The sequence below is a fragment of the Lynx rufus genome, unplaced genomic scaffold (genome assembly GCF_022079265.1).
Source record: "Lynx rufus isolate CCGP_SWC_20201006 ecotype Redwood Valley unplaced genomic scaffold, mLynRuf1.p SCAF_1, whole genome shotgun sequence".
NCBI classification, from domain to species: Eukaryota; Metazoa; Chordata; class Mammalia; order Carnivora; family Felidae; genus Lynx; species Lynx rufus.
The window spans coordinates 6018950-6037919 of NW_025814823.1; the positions used below are offsets into that span (position 1 = coordinate 6018950).

The 18970-nt window shown below is 41.6% G+C and overlaps 1 protein-coding gene across 4 annotated transcripts; it reads right to left on the reverse strand.

Moving 5' to 3' along the window:
• Positions 1-3835: 3835 nt before the first annotated feature.
• On the reverse strand, positions 3836-13792 carry RNF6 (ring finger protein 6). 4 transcript variants are annotated; one of them, XM_047077973.1, is made up of 5 exons: positions 13507-13792; positions 12751-12833; positions 10953-11163; positions 9551-9646; positions 3836-6678 (listed from the first exon to the last, which is right to left on the reverse strand). In XM_047077973.1, the coding sequence occupies exons 3-5, from the start codon at positions 11143-11145 to the stop codon at positions 4916-4918; spliced, it is 2052 nt and encodes a 683-aa protein (XP_046933929.1). In that variant the 5' UTR covers positions 11146-11163; positions 12751-12833; positions 13507-13792; the 3' UTR covers positions 3836-4915. The 4 variants fall into 4 exon arrangements, with proteins under 4 accessions (XP_046933929.1, XP_046933954.1, XP_046933946.1 ...); XM_047077998.1 differs by lacking the exon at positions 13507-13792 and adding an exon at positions 13301-13370; XM_047077990.1 differs by lacking the exon at positions 13507-13792 and adding an exon at positions 13290-13356.
• Positions 13793-18970: the final 5178 nt, after the last annotated feature.

An 18970-nucleotide genomic window follows, 5' to 3' on the forward strand; every position in this document is an offset into this window, starting at 1 on the left:
TAAAGAAAGCCCCCAAACCACACCAGAAGTAAAATCTATTTAGCTAAGCAATAGAAGTGTCCTTTTAACAAAATACTGAAAGAAAGAGAAGAAAAAAGAGAAAGAAAAGGAAGGAAAGAAAGAAAAAAAAGAGAAAAGAAAAGGAAGAAAGAGAAAAAAAGGAAGGTAAGAAAGAAAAGAAAAAAGAGAAAAGGAAGGAAAGAAAAGGAAAAGAAAAGAAAAGAAAAGAAAAAGAAAGAAAGAAAGAAAATAAAAGAAAATAAAAGAAAGAAAGAAAAAAAGAAAGAAAAAGAAAAGCCCTAAAGGTGTTGTAAGGGTCATGGCTATTCCCTCTAGTAAATCAAGAACAATACAAGACTTGTGGTGTTTGAGACGAGACCCCAAATGAAACTGTTAAGGAGCTAATTAAAGTTTTAAGGCACTTGTCCAAAAAGCCCCTAACCTATTGTACAGAGACCCGTTCAACATCATGGCAGTTCCTGAACCAAGGATTCACATCAAAGTGCTAAGATCAAAACTGTTCAGTAGCATCCTCTCAAACCTTCGAGCCCCTGCCACTCACCCCCACCACCAGTACGGAAATTCTCGCTGGATATCTTTCTGAAAGTGGCCCTAATTCAGGATTAGGCCAGCCAAATTGGCTGACCAGACAACTTAATCTACATCCAGATAAGAGAGTCAACAAAGAGATGCTTACAAGTCTCATTATTTCTATCATTCATCCTTCTAAGCTTGCTCAGCAAGATGTGTGCACATTCTATACTAGTAATCAGTGTAATCAGTGACGCTTCTTTCCCCCTTTTTTGTTTGATCTTTATTCCGCTTCACTCTATCAGGTAGATAGGAGCCACATTTACCATTTATCCCATAAGCTGGATGGTAAGAAGTCACAATGAATCAAATCCAATCTAATCGAGGGGCGCCTGGGTGGCTCAGTCGGTTAAGCGTCTGACTTCGGCTCAGGTCATGATCTCACAGCTTGTGAGTTCGAGCCCCGCGTCGGGCTCTGTGCTGACAGCTCGGAGCCTGGAGCCTGTTTCAGATTCTGTGTCTCCCTCTCTCTCTGACCCTCCCCCATTCATGCTCTGTCTGTCTCAAAAATAAATAAATGTTAAAAAAAAAAAAATTTAAAAAAAATCCAATCTAATGAAAGAGTGGACACCATCCAGTTCACTATTATGAATCTGAACTCATAAGAGTGGCTAAATTGTGTCACCTCACAGTACAGAAGCTGTAAATGAATTTGTATCATTTTCCATCGGGGAGAATGTGAAAATGTTTTGCAACTGCACAGAAGACAGTTGGATTCTGGTTATAAATAGGGGCATTTTTGAGGTTAAATGTGTGAGAAGGAAGTGTACATATATACTAGGCAACCAAGAGGTTACACTTTTCAAACAAAACATTAATACAATAGAGGAAAAATACACGTGAAAGCTTTACTTTGGAGAAGATATGGGATTACGCTACAAAAAAAGGGGGGCGGTTAAGAAAAAGAAAAGTATAGAGGCCAACTCAGACTCTTCAGAGATTTAATGCTCAAAATAAATTTAAAAAAACTTGCTGAAAGTAATTGAAGATCCCTAATTATTCTCAGGGCAGATATGTTCAGGACCTAATACCTCCATAGTCACTGAAAAGAACTCACAACCTGTCCGTAGACATTGAGGAAAACAGTCACCACTGACACTTACAGTCATGTCCTGTGGAACATGGAACATTTGGCGTTTTCGGTGACAGATGGCTTGCTGGGCAATCATCTTCTGTATTAACAGGTACCCCAGCTCTCTGACCTCCAACGTCCCACAGGATTGAGGAAGAGACCCCAGAGGAGCTTGCTGCCACTGCAAAGGGAAAAAGAACTGCCCACGTATGTGGAGTACCGTTTCCACACAACGTCTCCCTCCTCTGGCCAGACGTTATTCAGATGGAGAGGTGCAGGAAGATAGAAATTCACTGGAAGTTCTTGTCCAGGAGTAGTGTTTGTGAAAATGCCTCAGACTCAACTTATTCACTACGATCCTTCACACAGGGTCTTCAGGTCCCATCTCTTTTCTGGACCCATCCTCACAATACAGATCCCGCTTTATAACTTTCAGGAGCAGTCCTCCCGTTGTTTGCGGACCAAGCATTTCTGCTTTTCCAGAATGCAGTTGAGGGGGAAAAGCACAAGCTTTGGAGGCAAACGGTCCTGTGTGTGACTCTGAACTCTGCTACTCACTATGTGAAGTGGCAATAATACTTCAAGATCTTGGGAGCTTAAATTATAAATTCACATTAAAAACTGAAAGGAAAATAACCACAGAGCAAATAAAAGGTAGGCAAGTACAGGACAATGCTACTCGAAACTATACACATCTGGGATACAAGAGGGAAAGCAGGTGGGAGGCTGACAGTTTTGAAATACAAGTTTGCAAGGCAGCCACACTATAAAGAATAAGCTCTAAGGACACAACATGGAGCACAATATTCAAATGAAGCGTTTCAAACTATTTGTTCCTTTCTATATTGGAACCATAAGGCATGCAATCATTGCTAAATAGAGGCTATAAATAGATAAAGAGCCTTTGTATTTGTCATCAGCTTTGTTTACTGGGAAATGAATGAAAATATTACAGAAAACACTCCTTTGTTCCCGACCAGGATACCAATTTACAAAATATATGAAGCCTGCTGCTTAGTGGGAATTTTCCATAAACTGTACAATGTAGTTCTATTTCAAATGCCGATTTGGGGTCCCTTCAATGCTGGTCCTTCCATGTCTTGCAAAGGACTAAGTCAAAGAATCAACGTGCTTGTATTTTTTCCTTTATCCCTACTTTTTTTCATTTCCCCCTTTCTTTGTTCTCCTCTTGATTTTCCTAACTGATCAAGCCAGGGAAGGTAGAACTTCCTGAAGAATATTCCACATGAGCGAAAAATGCTGGATTTAGTCTCTGGTCATACTGGGAACAAACGGTATCACTGAAACGAGGGAGAGGTGCATATTTAAGATAAATGTCTACATTGGCATAGCTTGTAACACCTCTCTCTCTTCTATTCGGGTGATTTTCCATCTGTGAATATATCACTCTCCCACTTCATACTGAACAAGAAACCAAATAATGTCCTTTTTTCCCCAACATTTTTATTCTCTTCTCTCTCTTTCCAGTTTCACTGCCATCGCGCTAGGTTAGCTAGTAACTGAGGATGATGATAACGGATGACAAAAATGACCACGGTGGTTCCTTTATTAAGGTTTTTTTGCTTCCCCCCTCTCTCTACTCCACTGTGTTATGAACACTACACCACACCAATTTTCCTGAAACATGAAAAATGATCTTACCATTCGCCACTAAATTCACCAAGAGACACCAAAAGTTTGTAAGGTGAAGTAAAATTCCTTAGTCTGGCATTTAAAGCATTCAAACCTCCCAGCCCCATGATTGACCTACATAAACCATTTACTCCAAAGTCATGACTCTTACTAAAAGCTTTCCCTCCAGGTGTTAAATGCACTCCCTGAAAACTCCTGTGTATGCATCTTACCTGATGAATATAGTTACTTAATCAGAAGGAAAAACAATCTTGAGATACACGTAAATCTTCCCGAATCTGGTCCTGAGGAATTTGTTCTTGTGGTTTTCCCCAAGCAGTATCACCACAGGAAAACTGTGTCATATATTCATTTAATTCAGTAACTCATTAAATGTTCTCTTCCTGTGAAGATAGGGACTCTGTCCTCAGCTGAATCCTCAGCACCTGTAACACTGTCCGACACCTTGTAGGTGTGAAATTTTTCTTTTTTTGAAAAACAAATCACAGGGGACCAAGAGAAAAGAAGTTCACATACAGCTTTGTTTTAATATTTATTGGTAGAAATAGATCTTCAATGCATACTTCGTGTTCATATAAATTCCACATTCTCTTAAGGGTTTTTTGTTTTGTATTATTTGGAGTTTTTGGCCTCCAAGTAAACTTAACACATTATCTATGCATTTGATTCTTCATAGACATTTTTTTTTTTTAGATTTTAAAAGTAAATTTGAGAAACCATGCATATTTGTATACCTTACTTAATATAATCCAAAGAATTGTTTGCACATTCAAACAAGTCACAAAAAGGCCGAACTCAAGTTAAATAATCTATATGTACTAAAATGTCCATGTTCCATTTCTGAGTAAAGAAATACTTGTTCAGTATTACATATTGCTTGCTGTCTAGTAAGATTGTCAGAGACGCTTCAGTAAATTATCTCTATTTTTAAATATCTACTTCCTCCCAGAGATGATCCTGTAAATGTTACACATTGTGCCATATGCAGTAATAGCCCAAAAGCTTAAATAAGAACCAAACTGGTAGTTTTTAGACGGAATATTTTACCCTTAAAATTATATATCTATATATACATATATGGTATGCTGCATATTAAATTTAACATTTCAAGTAACTTAAATATATAGAGCAAACATTCAGCCAAACACTCTCTCATGAAAAGATATTGTCCTTACAATAAAAAGTTAACGAAAGGCTTATTTAGACACCATTGTCTGGACATGGCACTAAGCCTATGGAAGTTGAAAGTCCACATAAAGTCTGCTGTGCTATTAAGAAAAGGAAGATTGATTGTTAACCTACTGAATTGTGCAGATACAAAAGTGCTCAGCATGACGAAATTACCAAAATAAGAACATTTTAAAGATTATTTGGTTCTAGCAATATTGACTATTCTGTACTTGTCGATAATTTAACATTTGCCATTTTAAGTTTTATATAAATTTTCTTTTTAACAAGTTAAAAAAGCACACAAAAAATAGTGCAAACTATAATAATCTGTTCTTTTTCATCCTGGTTAGCTCATCACAAAGAATTCAACAAAAGGGTGCTTAAATACTCGGCTCTACTAAAATGTACTATTTGAACAGACCCAACGCTTCACCCATTGTTTGCTATGCTGGACCCTAGAACAGGCTGCCGACAGATGGGGCAAGTGCAATTCTCTGAGAGCCAGCGGTCAATACAATGAATGTGAAATTCGTGCATGCAAGGTAATTGCCTGAGCTTGTTTCCAGTCACATAGTCACTGATGCAAACACTACAGATTTTGCCTAGGTCACTATCGATACTGCTATGCTCATAGTTCCGGGTGGAAAGATTGTCAATCTGCTCTTTGGTTAAACCACGTATGTGATCCTCGTCATCACCTTCATTTAGTAAAAAGAAATGAGCAAGGCGAAGGATAGGTAGTGTTCCAGTTTCAACTAAGTTATTTGAATTTCGCGACTGCCGGCCACCTCTGCTATCACTGTTTCGGGCGGGAGGCTGGGGAGTCTCGTTTCCACCACGCATTTCAGAGCTGTCTTCTCGGGCCCGCCTGTTTTGAGAGGAACCTTCACTGTGCTGGCTGATGTCATTAACTGCACCTACGGTGCTCAGATCTGAGTGCCTCTCTGGTAAATGCTGACCATGTCTCGGAACCTCTGACTCAGATTCGGCCTCCATTAAAGAACTCAATTCTCCAAATCCAGTCATGATCTGCCTTAAAATGGACCGAAGAGCCACTGATGACGGTTCCACAAGCTCATTCTCAGAAATCCTCCGAAGAGGAACTGTGATAGTACTAACATAGGTCTGAACACCTGACCGCTCTAAACGAGAAATAGTTCGGCGAAAGCCCCCACTATTGCTTTCGATAGTGACTGTATTTTCCGCTAGCCCTACCCTAGATCGAGTTCGACTTGCAATACTATCCCGATCTCTGTTTTCTCCAGGACGAATCCTTCTCACTTGGAGGTCCAGTGTGATTGTTGGATGTCGTCGTGTAGCAGTTGAAGATCTGCTAGATTCTTCTCCTTCCTCTACTGTTATTCTTGACACAAGTCTTGAGTTAGAGAATGGAGCATAGGCAGTACCTCTACGTTCCCTATCCTGCTCTAAAAAGACACGCGTTATACCTCTCCTCCTAACAGACCTTCTGACGTTTTGCTGTAAAGGTCTACTTTCTCTCTGTGAGTTACGATAAACAGTGCCACTTTGTCTCTGAATTGGTGAGCGGCTTCGACTACTGAAAGCAGACCGTAATCTTATTGGCTCTAATCTTTGGTTTGTATTCCTCACTGTAACATTAGTTCTAGCCCCATTTTCCCAAACATGTGCTGCTCCAAACCGTTGCCCCTCCCTCTGCCTGAGTTCACTACCACCCAACTGGTTTGCATGACTACCGAAATCAGCACGCGGAGCTCTCGTTCTAGGAATGCCAACTGCTCCCCCAATGCCATTTCTTAACCTTCCCAATGTTGAGAAAGATCCTTCTGCTGAATTCTGCCCCCTTGAACCGAGCCTAGTCCTTGGGATGTTGGAGCTACTACCACTGTGATTCATGGAGGTTTGGCTTCGCGTTCGCCTAGCCACAGGACTGGCTGACCTCTGTTGCCTATTTGTAGTACGATCCCTGCCAAAATCTGAAAGTGGAATGCCTGTCTGATCTTCGCCATGAATTTCAATTTCTCTATTCTCATGATTTATATGGATTTCCAGACTAAACCGAAACTCTCCACTGTTTGGGTTTGTTCGACTCACAGCTCTCCAAGTTTGGTTCCCATTTTGTCCACTTCGGGTTGCGTTTCCCGTGCGTCGAAACGTGTTCAACCATTCTAGCAGAGAATCTTCGTTTGAACTTTCTCTAGGGACTTCTGAGTCTGGAAAGCAAAGCAAATCAACTTAAGATCAATTCCTAAAATCTATCTTTAGACTTTTATTAAAGCTTACAAGATAAATTTTTTATTAAATTCAGTAATATTTAAGAACATCTATGCATTTTAGTGAATGAAAATGGCAAAAAGTTGAATTTCTAAAAGAAAAGTATATACTATATGCATATTATAATACATTCTGATGTATTATAAAACTATAAATACTGTTTATGCAAAGCTCTGAAGAAATCCTCATTCTTACTTTCTCCATGCCTATTAGTGGCAAAATATTAAGGCAAATGAGGAGGCCTGCCTGGATGGCTCAGTCAGTTAAGTGCTTGACTCTTGATTTCAGCTTAGGTCATGATCTCACCATTCGTGAGTTCAAGCCCTGTGTCAGGCTCTGTGCTGACAGCACGGAGCCTGCTTGGGATTCTCTGTCTCCCTCTTTCTTGGCCCTTCCATCCGCCTGCATACTCAATCTCTCCCAAAGATAAATAAATATTTTAAAAAACTAAAGCAGATGAGAAATACAGCCAATACTGAAACAGTACATTTAAATTGCTTTAGCCATATGGTAAAATCAGTAAAATATAGTGGCAAAACTTATATATAATTCACTGTGAATGGGATTCTTCTGGTAAAGGGAAGTCAACATTTTACAGCTAGAGGTATTTTCATGACCTCAGGAATTTTATCCTATTTCTCAGGAACTGCCAAAAATGTACACTTTAAGAAATGTGCCTTTCTGAATACATATTAGCACTACATTATGTCTTTATGTGAAGCTGGGAAACTTTAGGCATGCTACCTAAGTTCTCTATGACTGTACCCTTATTTGTAACTTGGAGATAATAAAAGTATAAATGTCATAGGATTATCATGAGAATAAAATACTGGATATAAAATGATTAGTACAATACCTGGCATATAGGAAGCATTCAATAAATGTTAGCCATTATGAATATTTTCTGTTCATTTATAATGTAAGCTCCAGGAAGATGAAGAGTTTTATCTTGTCTTATTTACTGTTAAATCCCCACCTCTACAACAGTATCCGGTACAAATCAGACTCTCTCAATTAATGTTGAATGAATCAATTTAGAAAAAATGTGCCCCTGATAAACTTCCATAACACTGCTACTACGGGAAGCTTAAGTTTTCCATTTTTAACCAGTGGATTATATAAAGGGAAAAAGTCAATGAAAATCATTCTAATGCACATGAACTATACAGACTTTAACCTTTAAGTTTATTCTACACAAAAATGGCCGTTAAATGAGATGGCTTTGATTTCGTTTCAATCTCTTATAAAAATTTCTTGTAAAAACCATTTTTAAATATTAAAGTTAAAGCTATTAATCAACTGCTGGTGTCAATAAAATAAACCACCTTTAGCCATATCTAAAAGATACAAGCTATCTTACATGCGGTAAGTACATTTTCCATTAAAACATAGTAAAAGGACCAGCATTACCAGCTATAGCAATATGGTATGACTTCCATATCTACATATACAGAAAAAAAAAAAGAAATCCAATTTCCATTTTAATTTGGAAAGAGACAGGAGTAAAAGGCAGATAAAAAACATGCTAAAGGCAACTTCCATCTTCAGTTACTAGAACGTATGATGATGGTGTGCGTAAAAGAGTTCACTAATAATCTAATGAAAACCGTCCTGCCCTACTCCTTTTACAAATGCACTGTAATGGTCACGTGAACAGCCTGGCCGTTGGGTGCAGCCATGTGACTAAGTTCTCATCAGTGGAATAGGAGTGAAAGTGATAGATCTCACTTTCGGACTGGTGCCTGGACCTCTTTCTGGAACCTAGACCTGCCAGCTAGAACCTAGATGTGGTTGTGACTTAGCTGGATCATGTACACAATATCCTGGAGCAGCAGTGTCCAGTGAAACTTTTAATATGCAAATATGAAAATATGCAGCAGTGGAAATGTCTACGTCTGTCCTGCCCAATACAGAAGTCACTAACCATATGTGACTACCAAGCACTTCAATGTGGCTAACAGGAGTGAAAAGCTGAATTTTAAATGTTATTTAATTTTACTTAAGTTTAAATGGTCACATAGGACTAGTAGCTCCTGTACTGGATGGTACAGTGATAGAACTACCCTGCTGGCTGGGTCCCAAGAAGATTCATGGAGTAAAGCTTGCCTATCTGCCCTGGACTGTTAACAGGAAAAGAAACTTGTATCTCACTGAGCCGTTGCATTTTTGAGTTTTTAATCGTCTTTGCTCTAATACAATAATCTTAATACGTGAAATGACTTAAAAAAAAAAAAAAAAAGTGAAACTACCAATAATGAATACCTCTGGGGAAGGAAGTAGAACTGGTAAGAGGTACATTGAGTTGGCTTTACTTTTAATTCTATACACTTCTGTTTAGTTTGAAATTTTTTTCACTTTATTTTTTTATAAGAACTTTTTATGACTTAGTGTTTGTTCAGTAACGTGACAAACACAAAAATAATAAAACTAACAATAAAGACATGTTTTCTCAATCTTTCTGTATTGCTCTGTAGAAAATTTTAGAAGCTAAGTTTAGTTACATTACTTTAAAAGAAGTAGTGTGTGCATTCTAAGATTAAAAAGAATTATGCTGGTAATTAACTTCATTGTATACTATTTCACATACATGAGCTCCCCAAGGGCAATCTGTGTGTGTAAAAGGTCTTTGTATTCAACCCCTGTCCTGTACTGCCTAACTAGGCTGCTTTGCACATGATGGGTAAATACTATCTGAATGAGTACCACATTAAAACTGGAAAACATTAAAAACAAAAGTACTGTCCAAGATCAAGTTCATGTCTGCCACTGCTCTAACTAAACCTGTTCCTAATGGAAAGGAGTCCACAGTACCTCTGGTATCTGTCCCACTTCTCAAGTCAGGCTGAGATGCTCTTTGTTCCTTGACTCCATCTAATCGCTGCTGTAGTTCTTCTGATGTTATTTCTCCTAAAAACAATAAGAAATTGCTCAGTGAAACTAAATGCCTTAAATGATTGTTTTATGAGAACTCGTGAAGGGTAAGACTAATAATCTTTAGAGATCTGCAGAAGACATTCTATTATTTTCATGGTCTGTTACATTGATAGACAGTTAAAAATATTTAATTGATGCAAGTATACATCATTTTGGTTGTGTTTTATTAAAATAAAAATAGGGTTGGGGCGCCTGGGTGGCTCAGTCGGTTAAGTGGCCGACTTCGGCCCAGGTCATGATCTCGCGGTCCGTGAGTTCGAGCCCCGCGTCGGGCTCTGTGCTGACAGCTCAGAGCCTGGAGCCTGTTTCAGATTCTGTGTCTCCCTCTCTCTGACCCTCCCCTGTTCATGCTTTGTCTCTCTCTGTCTCAAAAATAAATAAACGCTAAAAAAAAAAAAAAAAAAAAAAAAAAAAATTTAAAATAAAAATAGGGTTTAATTTGAATACTCTTAAAAATCCTCTCAGTTGATACACTTAGGAATCTAGAAACCCTAATTCATAGATTTTTATTAGAGTTAAAAGAAATTTAAAAGCAAGTATTTCTAGGAAAAACTCTGAATCTTTATCTGCTTGAATGTTACCTCAACAGGTCATTTATCAGTCATCAATATACAGTGCGCAAATATGCAATATACAAATATATCCTGTACAAACATACAAGTTTCAATTAGTTCATTTCTGAAATAAATTTGTAAAAAACTTATGGAACACACTAGACTTTTGAAGCATTATTAATTCAGCTAAGTAAATAAATTATAACACCTCAAATTAGTTTTTTTTTTTTTAATGTTCATTTATTTTTAAGAGAGAGACAGAGACCAAGCGGGGGAGGGGCAGAGAGTAGACACAGAATCCAAAGCAGGCTCCAGGCTCTGAGTTGTCAGCACAGAGCCCGACACGGGGCTCGAACTCACAGACCACGAGATTGTTACCTGAGCCAAAGTTGGACACTCAACCAACGGTGCCACCCAGGCGCCCCAGAACTGGGTTTTTAAAAATATCTAATTTACAACTATTACTTAAAAGAGAAACAGGGCCATATATGTAAAAAATTGACACTATTATGTACATTTGTGAGCTCTATGTCTAAGATTCATACTTATCAAAAAGAGAAGTAAGCCAGTGATTTTCTGTTTTGTCATATTACAAGGTTCTTAAATTCACAAAAATAGTGCCTTATATTTTGGGAGAGGGAAGAAGGGGGGGAAAACCCTCCTTATTTTGAAACTCCTCCTTACTATAATAAAAAAAGGTGTCTCCTCTTTTACCCATATCTTACCAGGGGTGCCTAAAAGATTGTGGTCTCTCATTAGCCTGTAATCTTCATCATTGAGTTCATTAATAAACTGATAATAGGCTTCTTCTCTGTGGAGACGCTCTTGCTGCCATCTTCTCTCACTTTCACGATGATTATGGTCTTGAGATGAGGCTTCTTCACTACCATCGTCCGATCTCGATCTAGACGGATTCATACTGAGATTCCTGGCTTTCTGTTCAAACAAGACGTACAAGATCCAGGCTGTTAGTCATGGACTACACAGAGCTTCGTGTTTTTGACTTACAATCTCCTTACTTTCAGTTTAAATTTCGTCCTCTACTCATATATTTCATATGCCAAATCTTGCAGTGAAGAACTCACACATGAAACGAAAAGCAGCTTCCAGGAGACAGAACACAACCGGACCTACTTCTTTGCTTAAAGCCACTACTTAAAGCAGATTGGATTTGGTTTTACCACGCATTTCTCATAGCTGAATACCAAAGTGCTTCTCTCATTTTTCTGCCTCCTTCACTCTCTGATAAAGTTGATCTAAAACCCTCACTGATAGTTCGAATATCTGAGTACTTCATGTTAGCATACAAAACATAAGCTGAATTACGCACTTTATGCATGATTTTAAATTGTTTTTTACTTAGTAAGCACAGAGCTGTTAGGAGGCTATCGTTTACATTTATTTCCAGCAAAGGTATTCTCCCCCAAATAAAACTCACATATGTAATATTACCCTCCATTGCACTTTGTTAGGTAAAAAATAATTTGGCCTACTGTATCTACTGAACAGACTTGGCAGCTGGTCTCTTAAACCTAACAGGAAACGCCACACGCTTGCTCTGAGGACTGTGAATGTCTATCAGAGCACCCTGTGTCTCCCCACAGCAAACCTCATCCTCAGGCCTGGTTAGTCCCAGAGGTTTCTGAGTGCCTGTGAAACTTCCTGACCTTGCCTAGGCAAACCCTATTTTTTTTTTTTTTTATTATACTCAAGTGTCATTCCTTAGAGGCTTACTTTTGCACAGAAAAGAAACCAGTGAGGAAAATTACTTGTTTCACAAATATCTTAGAATTTCTTAAACGCATCTATTTAGCAAGTCAACGGCTCTCACCTGGGAAGGCACATCAAACTCATTTGAGGAAATTCTTAAAAATAAAGATGCCCTAGATCTCATCTCGAATCCCAGATCAGAATTTTCCAAGGTAGGGCCCAGGTCTACCTTTAAAAGCTAATTTGGGCGTGCTGTGGAAGGAAATAAACTATTCCTTGACAATTTCTAGATGTCAATAAAGGGTGTGCGTGATTATAGCACATGACATAATGGAGGCTGGAGGATCAAATAACTAGGTGACCAGAGAAGCAACGGCTGCGCCTCTGACTCAGTGTTTAATAAGCAAACTACTTTAAATACAAAGTAAATTAGTCTACAAGTCTGAACTATGCGTAAGTATCCAGTTTCATGTACATTCTAACATTAAGTTCCAAATTTGGGGATTTTATTACAGTGACTATTATGTCCTTTTTTAAAGGAAAGATCGAATGACACTACCCAATCTAAAGCAAATTAACGTTACTAAAAACTCAAGGTTTGTTTCCATTTTCAGAATAATCACGACAAGGCCATCATTAGCAAAGAGCACGTGGGCTAGGGAGCGCAGTAATAAAATTTTTGTACTAAACATTTAAAAAATTTGAAACCCATCATAAAAACCAAGCTACCCTGATAATCACTCAAAACTTTAAGAGCTTCTGCTCGCAGGTAATTTTCTTGTACGATTAACCACAACTAAACAAAGTGAATACCTTATTTTCCTTTCAACATGCTTTCAATACACGCAGTGGTGTCCATCCTTCCATTGTTTGTGCTTTTTTGGAGCGCTGCCCATCTGGAGCAATAAGAGAGAATTGAATCATTCAATAAATGGTCTCTTTGAAGGACGGGAATGGCTAACAAAGTCAAAGCTCTGCTGCAAAGTCAAAGCAAAACCTTCAGTGGATCCTGTTGGACGCTCGCCTAGAAAATCAGATCCCCCAAACAATTAGGTCATTAAAACCCCCCGCTAGGCCCTTTTCTCTCCCGCAACAGAAACTAGGCCTTCCCTCCTACACGGCCACAGCTCCTGGGATCACAACTCCCCTCTCAAAGGCCTTCCTTCCCACCCTGCTCCCATTCAGATGTTACCAGGGTCAGGTGTCTTCAGTTTACTTCTGAGCCTTCACTTTCTTGCCACCCCCGCCCTCCGTCCCGCTACTGGTTCCTTTCCTGGCCGTTGCGACGCAAGCTCGCGCCGGGGTACGGTTCGCAGTACAGTAAACAAACTGGGCTCAGGGGCCCAACCAACCTCTTCCCTACCGAGCCTCAAGGAACGCTTCCCTTAGCGACCTGGATTCCCACAGGGAGGCAGGTGACAGACGGTGCATCTGAGCCAATCACCAGTTAGGGGAGGGCATTGAGAGAGCAGTTAACCAATCGGAGGAGAGACGGGGGCCAAGGAGGGCTTGCTTTCCTGAGCGTCTCCCGGAAGTAGTGGCCGACCCGGAGCCTTTCCCCGAGCTCACCTCGCCAGAAACTGGGTAGTCCTCCTGCCCTGAGGAAAGTTCGCGGCGGGCGGCGCTCCTCTCGGGTCCTGGAAGGTTGTGACCGACGGGCGTGGGCGAGAGGGGCTTGTCTCCGGAGGCCGCTGCGCCCTCTAATCGTCTACTGAAGGGAGAAGTCGGAAGCCCGTGCAGCAGCCTGGGGTCGTCCAGATGACGGGGAGGCTCTAGAGGAGGGACACAGGCCCTGGCCCTTCTTTCCCCGCTGCCAGGTCCCTCCTCGGACAAGCGCAGACGCTGCCCCGCCGGCTGGACGCTCGCTGGTGCGACTGAAAATTGTGTCCGGCGGGATCTAGGATGCTAGCGTTCCGCGCGTTCCGCCAGGTCAGGGCTCGCGGCCGGGATTGGTTGTCCCAGGGCCTCCTTCTAGAGTCCAAGTACTGGGCCGCTCAGCGCTCCTGCAGCCTTATATAGTCCCAGGGACACATCCTGATTTCCACCCTTGGGAAGTAGTAGCACCTACTCTGCGCCTTGTTGTGGCTCGTTTACGGAGCCTGGCTACAGATTGCAACCCAGCAGTCTGTTCTTGTCCCTTCACTGCCCCGGTAGCACGTAACTAATCAGCCAGGCTCTTCTCTTTATTGCTCACTGGCACCTGGAAACTACCAACCCCGATCATTCTAAAGTGCTTTTATCTGCGTTTCTTCACTTTCCTGCCAGGAATGCACTTGGAAACTCCCTGCATTCATGTCTCTAGCTTTAATGCTGAGATGTGACACTTACCCAAACTCACTTCACCGTTAATTAAGCCCTTGACTGGGACTCTGCCCAGCCTGGTGTAGGCTCCTTTCCTGACCTCCCTACCATCCAGAAGGCTTAACCATTGCACAGTGCTCACACTGCTATTATTCTTCATTCGTTTGTTCATTAACTAATTCATTCATTCCTGCCTTTTTCGAAAGTTTATTTAAAAAATATTTTTTTAAATGTTTATTTTTGAGACAGAGAGAGACAGAGCATGAACGGGGAGGGGCAGAGAGAGAGGGAGACACAGAATCGGAAGCAGGCTCCAGGCTCTGGGCCGGGAGCCCAGAGCCCGATGCGGGCCTCGAACTCACGGACTGCGAGATGGTGACCTGAGCTGAAGTCGGAGGCTTAACCGACTGAGGCACCCAGGCAACCCGAAAGCTTATTTATTTTGAGAGAGCGCACGCGTGCACAAGGGAGGGGCAGAGAGGGAGAGAGAGAATCCCAAGCAGGCTCTGCGCTGTCAGCGCAGATCCTGCCTCAGACTCGATCTTGAGAACGATAAGATCATGACCTGAGCCAAAATAAAGGGTCAGATGCCTAACATACTGACCCACCCAGGTGCCCCTTGCCTTAACTTTTGAGGAGCTAGCCTATCCCTACCATTAGGCTTAGTGCCTGTGAAGAAGATGTATAGTCTTAAGCATGGGTGAGTTATTGCTTTAGTAGGGGTAAATGGGCCAAGTCAAAAAAAAAATCATATTGTTACAGATACTAAAATGGAAATACATAAACAGCGACGTCTACCAGGCCCCTTGGGATATGTCTGCTGCATACCTCTATAGACTGATCTCTTCTTGGCATCCCAGAACTACTTGAAGTTCCTCAACAATCATCTGGGAACTCCTAAGCAACACCCAAACCCACTTTTACCTAATTTCCTTTCCCAAGACCCAGATCATATCTCATCCTCAAGGTACTTTTTCTGAGACCTCTGAAGTAACACCCTCACTCCAGCATCCAGCCCAGTATTCACACATAAAACTAGACAGATGTCCCTTTGGGGGCTCCCGTAGCTCCCGCTGTATAACTCTACCTTAGCTTGTATTCATTTACTTAACAAATACTGGGTGCCATTGTGTATTAGGTGCTAGTGATAACAGCAGGGAATAAGACAAACAAGGTCCTTGCCCTCCTTGTCAGTGAAAAAGCCACTGAGCAAATACGATGATTTTCTGTTAAATTATAGGTCTCCTCCATCTAAGAGTCTAAAATCCTTAAATTTGAACAAATGGTTTTATTCACTTTTATATCCCAGAATTTAGTGTAGCCCCTGACACGCTGTCCTTCGCTTACTGCATGGATGAGCAGAGAAAAATGCGAACTTTCTGCAAACAGGATTAATGCATGTTAGTACAATGACCTCAGAAATTGTAAGTTCAAGTTGGAGAAAGCCACATGTAAGACATCCACAATTTAAGCAGAAGTCATTTTAAGTATCTATATGAGTTTTAAAGAGTACTAATCCATCAAGTGCAAATACCTTCAAATGTTAAACTGAAAACACACACATACGTGTGTGTGCATGTGTGTGTGTGTATATATATATATACACATATGTGTGTGTGTGTGTGTGTGTGTGTGTGTATATATATATATATATATATATATATAACCTAAGAGTCAAAAAATGTAAAATCCTATCAAGTGATTTAGCTGATGGAAAGCTGCAGATTTCTGTGACCAAATGGGTAGTATATGTAACTTGAATCCAATACCTCACTTCAGTTTTTGTAGCCCAAGACAAAGTAACTCTAAAGGGAGACGCAATATGGTAATTGGGACAGAGAGATAAATCATTCTGGACACCTGCGTTCCAAGCCTCATACCCTGCCCAAATCTCTGGTCTAATGAATCTCTGTTTACCGGAATGGTACCTAGCCTCTTAGTGTGTATGCATCTTTTAAGTTCACGACTTTTTACAATTAAGAATAAAAAGGTATTAAGAGAATTTAAACCATGACATTAAAAAGATCCTCTGTATATTCGGTGTCTTGAGTACTTACAATGACAACCTTAATTAAAATTTAAAATGCAAAACTGAGTAGTTGAGTTAGACATCTAAGTTTCAGCTGAAATCTTGCTGAGTTTGTGGACAGCATTGGAACAGCCACGAGAAATCCAGATTCGTCATAATCATTTTTTTTAATTTTTTTTTTCAACGTTTATTTATTTTTGGGACAGAGAGAGAGCATGAACGGGGGAGGAGCAGAGAGAGAGGGAGACACAGAATCGGAAACAGGCTCCAGGCTCTGAGCCATCAGCCCAGAGCCTGACGCGGGGCTCGAACTCCTGGACCGCGAGATCGTGACCTGGCTGAAGTCGGACGCTTAACCGACTGCGCCACCCAGGCGCCCCTCGTCATAATCACTTTTATGGTTAACTTTAAAAATTATTCCTTAAGAATTCAGGAAGGCATTAAATGCAACACTTGAAGTACTTATGGAAGGAGCATCTCTTACAGAACCAACCAATAGAGGAAAGCTGCCACCTTCAAGGTTGCTTCTGGAAGTCCTGAGTCAAGAAGGTACTGCAGCAGTTGCTACAGTACAGTGATCTGGAAGCCAACAGCCGAAAGCCTCTGTCACCACCACCATTGGTTATCTCTTAACATCAGCAAAGCCAGTAACTGGGTGCTGAATCACTACTGCAGAAGATCCTCCCCTCTCTACACCCCCTTCACCATCAAGAGAAACAGCCCAAGGGGGGTAGAAATACGGCCTCGGCTTTGGCTCAGTTTTCCACATCTTGGTGAATACATTTTAACTGGCAGAATGTAATTTGCATTAGAACTGTAGTCACAGAAAAGTCTGGGTAATGTCACTTTTAGCGTTCCAGCCTTTATGCAAGATGGTACACTAGCAGAAGGAAAGAATGGAGATTGAGGAAGGAGATCCAAAGCATCCAAAACTAGTCTCAACCTATCCAGTTAGGCCGGAGACTGTCTTGGGTCATGCCCCCTTGAAATAGAGTCTGAGACAAGAATTCCTGTTCAGGTGATGTATTAGGGAAGTACTCTCTGGAGAAGGGAAGTGAAGGAAGCAGGATTGGCCAGGAGGATAAAGAAATAAGAATGAACCTCAGCTGATGCCAAAAATTCACCAGCAGGTGTTATCCAAGAAGGCCAGCCTTTTTGTACCTCCATGCCATTGGATGAGGTCTGCAGGGGCAGGAGAACCATTCTCTGGGGAAGGTGGCATCGTGAATTGTCATCCAACAGAGCGGCTGAAATATAGATGCACTAGCCTATGAAGTGGATTTGGGCAGAGCCCAAAGAGAATTCACTGTAGTCGGCCCTTTGCAATGCTTAGATCACTAACTTTTCACGTTAAGTTACTCCATCCAAGCACGATTTTCCCAGACTTCTTATTTGTCACAATTTCTGGGAAATGTTATAAGAGGAGAGTAATAGGACAAACTAGTCTCCACTGCTGCAGCTGGTCTCAACGCCATAACTGATACTCCTTATCTCCACGTCTACCACCCTTTCTAGATTCCCCTCCACCCCAGCTATCACTTCTGCTAGTATAGGTGGTTTGACTGATAGACTGACCCAGGCACTGTACCCTAGGAGGTTTAATACCCTGGTTATTATGCTGTGGTTGCTGCACTTACCTGTTTATAGTTACAACCAGACACGGGAATACCAAGAAACGCCCCAGTGGACCACCTGAGGCCAAGCACACTCTTCTCTGTCTCCATTATGTAGCGGCAGCCCCAAGTCCTGCTGATTTGTCAGTCTTATGGCATTAGGAACCCAAAGTGACCAGAGAAGAAACATTGCTCTAAGTTTAGTGGGGCTCTTACAGTGTCCTCTGAAGGAAGCGTCCCACGTCTGAGTATCAGGCTCTCTAGGCTAGCAGGGCCTCAAGTCGCAGAGACAGGAAACACAAAGTCTCCAAACGGATCACTGGGAGCCATGGTGAGCAGGCCACTCCTAGTTTTATCCCTTGGTCTCTGGACCCATGTATTCTACCTACTAGGGACCCTTGACCCATGTTATGGCCATTGATTGAAGAAGTGTATTGCATCCTGAAGAATACTGATCCAACCTCACGAGGTGTCGTTTCCAACCTGGAGCCTCAGCTATGCCTGCAACAGGCCATTGCTCCAGTCCATCAAGCTGACAGCTTCCAGCGGTGTGGTGTGTGGTATGTGTTACAACCAGGGGAGCCTCTGGTCAAGTGCCCGCCACCACACCATCTTGCTGTAAAGTGCGCCCCTTGGTCAGCGGCAGCATTTTGTGACGTCCTGTGTCAGAATCTCAGACCTCAATCCGAGGCAGTATTCTGTCAGATTCCACGTCAGAGTCCTTGGGTAGTGTGCCGGATGAAGTGCTGTGGGCACGAAAAGCAGACCCACCCTTAGAACACATGTCAAACCTAGTCAGGATGAAATGTCACTGTTCCCATGTCGGGAGGGCTCAGTGCAATCAACTTGCCACCCAGCGGCCGTGTGGCCTTCTTAGAAGCTCAGTACTGGTCTCTGCTGCTGACAGGTCAGACATTTAGTGGTGGACTAACTCTGTTGGCTTTGGAGAGAGAGTCCAAGTTGTTTGACCCATTCATCCCTCCATCTCTGCCGCCATGGCTTCTCCATCCACCGGCCTGCTGTGTCAGAACTCGGGTGACCCCTGATGTAGGCCGACCAACATCTGCTGGCCTACTCATCCTGCTTGAGT